The following is a 6,235-nucleotide window of genomic DNA, read 5'->3' on the forward strand; positions in this document are numbered from 1 at the left end:
CCATGCTTGGTTCGTGGCTAAAACCCACCTAGATGGGGGTTGGAGGACTCATAATTCAGGTAACACACACCAAGACATGTTAGAAAGTTCACTTCATTTTGGATGCTGGGGTAGAGGGGGAGAGTTTTCAGCCCATAACTAAATTCTGTTCCCTGTACGTATTTTGCATTCTTATTTTATTTTATATGAGTAACAAGATCATTATGATGCCAACTAATAGGCCAGCCCTCCTGCAGATTTATTGAAGAAATCTGGTAGCTTTCCAAGGCAAATTGCGTTTTTTGACATTGAAAATAATTCTTTAAGGATCATCCCCAAGTTCCCAAAACATCAGCTAAAGCAGCTGATTCCATAAAGTAGCTAAACACAGATGAAGCTAATGATTGTGGGAGAAACCGCAGAAGGAGAAGGAAAACCAGAATCACACAAAGATAACCTGTCAAGGAGCAAAAGAGAAAATGAAAGGCAGGAGCAGAGAAAGGAAAGTTAAGAAAGAAAGTGAAGCAAGGAGCGTTCCGGAAGAGGTCATCATCAGGGGGAGGGTGTCCGTCCAAAACTCCAGCTCCAGCTCTTTCAGTCTCTGTCCCACGCTCATGTTCAAGTCCAGCTGTAAGTATTCCTCGGTCTGACTGTAGGCCGGCCACAGGGGCAGGCCTTCCCCATTAGGATTCCTGGAAGTGAGAGATTTTCAGCCTCAAACACCCGGTGAGATTTTTCATCCTCAAACACCTGGTTACGGAGGAAGCTGGGAGGTTCACTTACCCAGTCCGAGCAAAGTTAGCCCAATACCTCATCATGTTCCTGCTCAGCCGTTTCTCTTCCTCTGTAGCTCCTTCTGAAGGAGATAAGCACAAAATCCTGCTCTCACAATGATTCGCCAGAAGCCCAAGGGGCCTCACATTGGATGAATCACTTTCACACCTTTCCTCCCATTTCATCCTTAACAGCCTACCAAGTCACTGCACTCATCGTGTATTTGCAGATACTGACTTGCCTGAGGAATCATGGTTCCAAATGGTGGAGGCTGAACACACATCTTCCCTGACCATCCAACGCTCTTCCTGCCCTTTCCATGGGACTGCAAGTTCCTTGGGGACAGAGACACCTCTCTCTCTCGATCAATCAATCAATTATTGTACTTCTTTATTTGAAAATGTAACACTGCTTAAAGCACAAAATTCAAAATGCAGGAAGTATATCTAATGAAAGTAAGTTTCTCCCTGTCTCTTCACTCTACTCACCGAGTTACCAGCCTCAGAGGCAACCATTGTTACCACATTCTTGAGCGTACTTCCGAAGGAGTCTAGACGTGCATGAGGGTTTAAGCAGACACTTTTAACACACTTGGTGCTATAGTGGACACACATTATACATCTTTCTCTTTCACTAAAATTGTACCCAGGAGTTAGTTCCATATTGCTGCCTATAAACCTTCCATTTACTGTTCTTTGTTGCTCTATAAATATATAATACATAAATATATATATGTAAATATATAATTCATGTATCCAGTACTGTATTGATGGGTCTTGACATTTTTTTCAATCTTTTGCTCATAAAAGCAATGTTTTAGTGTGTGTATATTTTTGCACATGTGGAAGTATAATTGCACAAAAAATCCCAGAAGTTGAATTGCTGGGCTAAAAACTACATGCATTTTAAATTTTGATAGTTTTCCATTGACATATGAGGTTGTCAGTTTTCCCCCACCTGCTCAAATACATTATGTAAAATTTTCTTCCCAACCTTGATCTATGAAAAATGAGTCCTTGGTCAAGGTTAGTTTTTAATCCTCTTTGCTATGAGCGAGGTTGAATGGATTTTTATGTTTGAAAGCCACATGTTTCCCTTTCCATAAACTATTTATATCTGTTACCCAGTTTTTGACTGGGTTGTGTTTTTCTCATTGATTTTATGAGCTCTCTCTAGATATCAAGGAATTTAACCCTTTGATACATACATATGTTGTTCATTTTTTCCATTTTTGAGAGTCCATGTGCCCATCACATAGTACAGGTTCAGTGATGGTTATTGAGTAATAATAATAGTAGGGCTTCCCTGGTGGTGCGGTGGTTGGGAGTCCGCCTGCTGATGCAGGGAACGCGGGTTCATGCCCCGGTCCGGGAGGATCCCACGTGCCGCGGAGCGGCTGGGCCCGTGAGCCATGGCCGCTGAGCCTGTGCGTCCGGAGCCTGTGCTCCACAACGGGAGAGGCCACAGCAGTGAGAGGCCCGCATACCACAAAACAACAACAACAACAAAAAACAAAAACAAAACAAAACAAAAAATAATAATAGTAATATTTCTTAAGCACTCACCATATGATTTATGAGAATTGTTTCATTTAATCCTTATGACAACCTAGGAGGTAGTTCTGTTATTATTGGCATTATAAGAAAGAATAAATAAAACAATGAACAAACCACACTGCACAGACACACTCTAGAGGAGAGGTTCTGTCCTTTTCATGGAGAGACTAGGGTTAAGAGCCTATACTGTGCAATTTTTTAACTAAAGAGTTTAGTCATAACTCCTGTGTGTAGTTCCTATGGTTTTTAAAATTTTGATAACTTCATCTGATTGGCTTATTATTTTAGGCACTGAACAGGTCATAAATTCAGGAATAAATGAGCTAACCTCACCAGAAACAGTTCACAAGCATTTACATTAGATAACCTGGATCCAGACCACTTTCAGCTGCAATTATGAAAAATGTGGTTCTTGCCTTTGAAAGCCCTGAGTGGTAGCCTCACGGGAGCTTTGGGAAGGGCAGGGAGGGTGAGACCAGGTGTCAAAGAGAAGGAAGTAAGTGGTTTTTTTTTTTTTTTTTCAAAAAAAATCAGATTGCATGAGTGCACCCAAGTGCCCACCCCTATAGGCTTTAGTCCAGAGAAAAACACTCATCAAGCAAATGTTGGCCCCTCTTTTTCATGGCCCCTTTTTCTAAAACTACGAGTGGAGACATTCTCCAGGGAAAGGTTGTGTCTATAAACCACCCTGCCAGTCCTCCCAGCCCCTGCATAGTGTTGCGGTTGGTGAGGCTTCGCGCTAACAGCGGAGATTCTCATCTTCTCCCCAACTCATCCCAAGCTCGTGTTCCTGCAAAAGCAGGAGCCCCTGAAGCCAGTTTCTTACCAAACATGACAATGTCGCCCTTCAGGAAGGCACCTCCAAAGACAAAGCGCATTTCATCAGTGTGATCAGCTTTGACAAAAGGCGGCTTCTTATCCTTTAAGCACTGGGGCCGATGCTGAAACTCATAGAAGTAGACAGGTGCACCAGCATCTGCAGAAAGGTAGGAAGGGTTTGTGACAGGCATGCATGCAGGGGGCAGTAGGGGCTGGCCCTGCATTTCCATCCATCTAGTCTGGGACCCACAGACTCGTGGGTGGAACAGCCCAGAGACAATGTGAGGCTAGTGTTTCCTGCTACAGCGGCCCTCATGCCCCTGGAGACAGAATTCACTACCCCTCAGGGCGGCCTGAGAGGTCAACAGTACTACTTCTCAAAAAAAAACCCCTTTATACTGATCCGAGATCTACCTCCTTGTGACTTCCTTTGTTTGACCCTGGTTCAACTGTCTGGGGAAAACAGAACTAAATAATTTCCTGCTACCAAGATGCTCTGCTGCATCCTATGTTTCTTCACCTCTCTTCTAAAGGTCTTTGCCCTGTAATTTCCCCTCTTTCTCTGCATCATCAGTTTTTCTGTATTAGATCATCACCATCAGTAGCAAACATGCTTACAAAGTCTCTCATTAAAGCACACACACGTGTGCACACACATATGCACATACATATGGGCACACACAAACAGAAGCACACACAAACATATCAATACATACTCTTGGTCTCACCTTCCCCTCCAGTTACTGGCTTATTTCTCTAAATCCCTTCTAGCAAGCCTTACAGTGCAGTTGCCTTATTATCTCTGCTTCCTTTCCTCTCATTTTCTCTTTTAATAGAAGTATCATGTATGGACAATAAAAAGCAAAGATTTTAAGTGTACATTTTGATGAATTTTTACAAATGCATGCATGTTCATGTAAACACCACCCCAAGCAGGATACAGAGCATTTCCATCACCGCAAAAGTTCCCTTGTATCTCCCTCTAGTCACTCTACCAAGAGAAAACCAAAGTTTTTATTCCCATCACAATTGATTAATTTTGCTTGTTCTTGAACTCTGTATGGAATAATACAATATGTACTCTTTTGTATCTGGCTTCTTTTGCTCAGCATAACGCTTCTGAGGTTCATCCATGTTTTGCCTGTATCAGTAATTGATTCCTAATCACCAAGTAGTAAGCTACTGCATGAATATACCATAAATTACTTATCCATTCATCTGATGATAGACATTTTGGGTTCTTTCCAATTTGGGGCTATTATGATTAAAGCTGCTGTGGATATCCATATACACGTCTTTTCTGTGGTTGAGTAACAGGGTAGGTGTATGTTTATAAGAAATTTACAGTTTTCCAGGATGATTGTAACCATTTCACATTCCCACCAAAAGTTCTGAACTTTCCACATCCTTGGCAATACTTTTTGGTATATGGTTTGAGTTTTTAATATTAGCCATTTTAGCAGGTGTAAACGGTTGCCTCATTTTGGTTTCACTTTGCAGTTCCCTGATGACAAATAATGTCGAGCACCTTTTCATGTGCATTTTGCTTTCATTCATCCTCTTTAGTGAAGTGTCTTTTCAAGCCTTTTACCCATTTGTAATTGGATTATTTGTCTTTTCACTACTGAACTGTAAGAGTTCTTCTATTCTGGATATGAATTTTTTGTCAGATTTGTATTGTGAATATTTTCTTCCAGTCTGTGGCTTGCTTTCGCATCTTCTTCACAGTAATTTTTAAAAATTCACCAACATAAAAGTCAGCATTTTAACAATTTCAAAGTGTGTAATTCAGTGGCTTTTAGTACTTTCAGAATGTTGTGCAACCATCACCACTATCTAGGTCCAGAACATTTTCATCACCTCAGATAGAAACCCAGACCCATTCAAGCAGTCATTCCCTCACTCACCCCTCCCCTTAGCCCCTGGGAATTTTATGGTGATATAGATTTGCCTACTCTGGACATTTCACATAAGTAGAATCACACAACATATAGCCTTTTATGGGCTTCTTCCACTTAGCAGTTTTTCCAAGGTTCATCCATATTGTAGCAAGTATCCATATTTCATGGCTAAATTATAATCCATTGTATATATATACACCACCTTTTGTTTATCTATTCACCAATTGATGGACATTTGGGTTGTTACTTCTTTTTGGCTACCATAAATAAGGCTGCTATAAACACTCATGTAAGGTTTTTGTTTGACTACCTATCTAAAAAAAATTTTTATTGGAGTATAGTTGCTTAGGAGTGCATTTGCTGGGTTGTTGATACTTCTACGTTTAATTTTTTGAGGAACAGCCAAACTGTTTTCTACAACAGGTGCAACATTTTACATTCCCATCAGCAGTATATGAGTGTTCCAATTTCTCCACATTCTCAACAACACGTTATTTTCTGGATTTGTTGTTGTTGTTTTTTGTTTGTTTGCTTATTATAGCTACTCTAGCGGATGTGAAGTGGTATCTCGTAGTTATGATTTTCATTTCTTTAATAACAAATGATGTTGATCATATTTTCATGTGCTTATTAGCCATTTATATATCTTCTTTGTAAAAATGTCCATTCAATCCTTTGCCCATTTTTTATTTGAGTGGTTTGGGCTTTTTGTTTGTTTGTTTGTTTGTTTACTTGTAAGAGTTCTTTATATATTCTGAATAATAGACTCTTATCAGATATATGATTTGCAAGTATTTTCTCCCATTCTGTGGGTTCTTTTCACTTTCTTTATATTGTCCTTTAATGCACAATAATTTTTAACTTTGATAAAGTCCAATTTTTTTCTTTTTTGTTTACATTTTTGGTGTTATATCTAAGAATCCATTGCCAAATCTGACGTCATGGAAATGTACCCTGTTTTCTTCTAAGAGGTTTACAGTTTTGCCTCTTACACTTAGGTCTCTGATCCATTTTGAGTTAATTTTTTTTTAACATCTTTATTGGAGTATAATTACTTTACAATGGTGTGTTAGTTTCTGCTTTATAACAAAGTGAATCAGTTATACATATACATATATCCCCATATCTCCTTCCTCTTGCGTCTCCCTCCCACCCTCCCTATCCCACCCCTCTAGGTGGTCACAAAGCACCGAGCTGATCTCCCTG

General features: G+C 40.0%; 1 protein-coding gene across 1 annotated transcript in view; it reads right to left on the reverse strand.

The window, feature by feature from the left end:
• Window positions 1-365: 365 nt before the first annotated feature.
• Window positions 366-6,235, reverse strand: part of CES5A (carboxylesterase 5A) — a 75,458-nt gene continuing 69,588 nt past the window's right edge. Inside the window, 3 exon segments of the mRNA XM_055078911.1 lie at window positions 366-671; window positions 763-835; window positions 3,136-3,285. Of these exon segments, the coding sequence (XP_054934886.1) occupies window positions 440-671; window positions 763-835; window positions 3,136-3,285 (455 nt within the window). The 3' untranslated portion in view covers window positions 366-439.

This window comes from Physeter macrocephalus, chromosome 17 (genome assembly GCF_002837175.3).
Source record: "Physeter macrocephalus isolate SW-GA chromosome 17, ASM283717v5, whole genome shotgun sequence".
NCBI lineage: Eukaryota > Metazoa > Chordata > Mammalia > Artiodactyla > Physeteridae > Physeter > Physeter macrocephalus.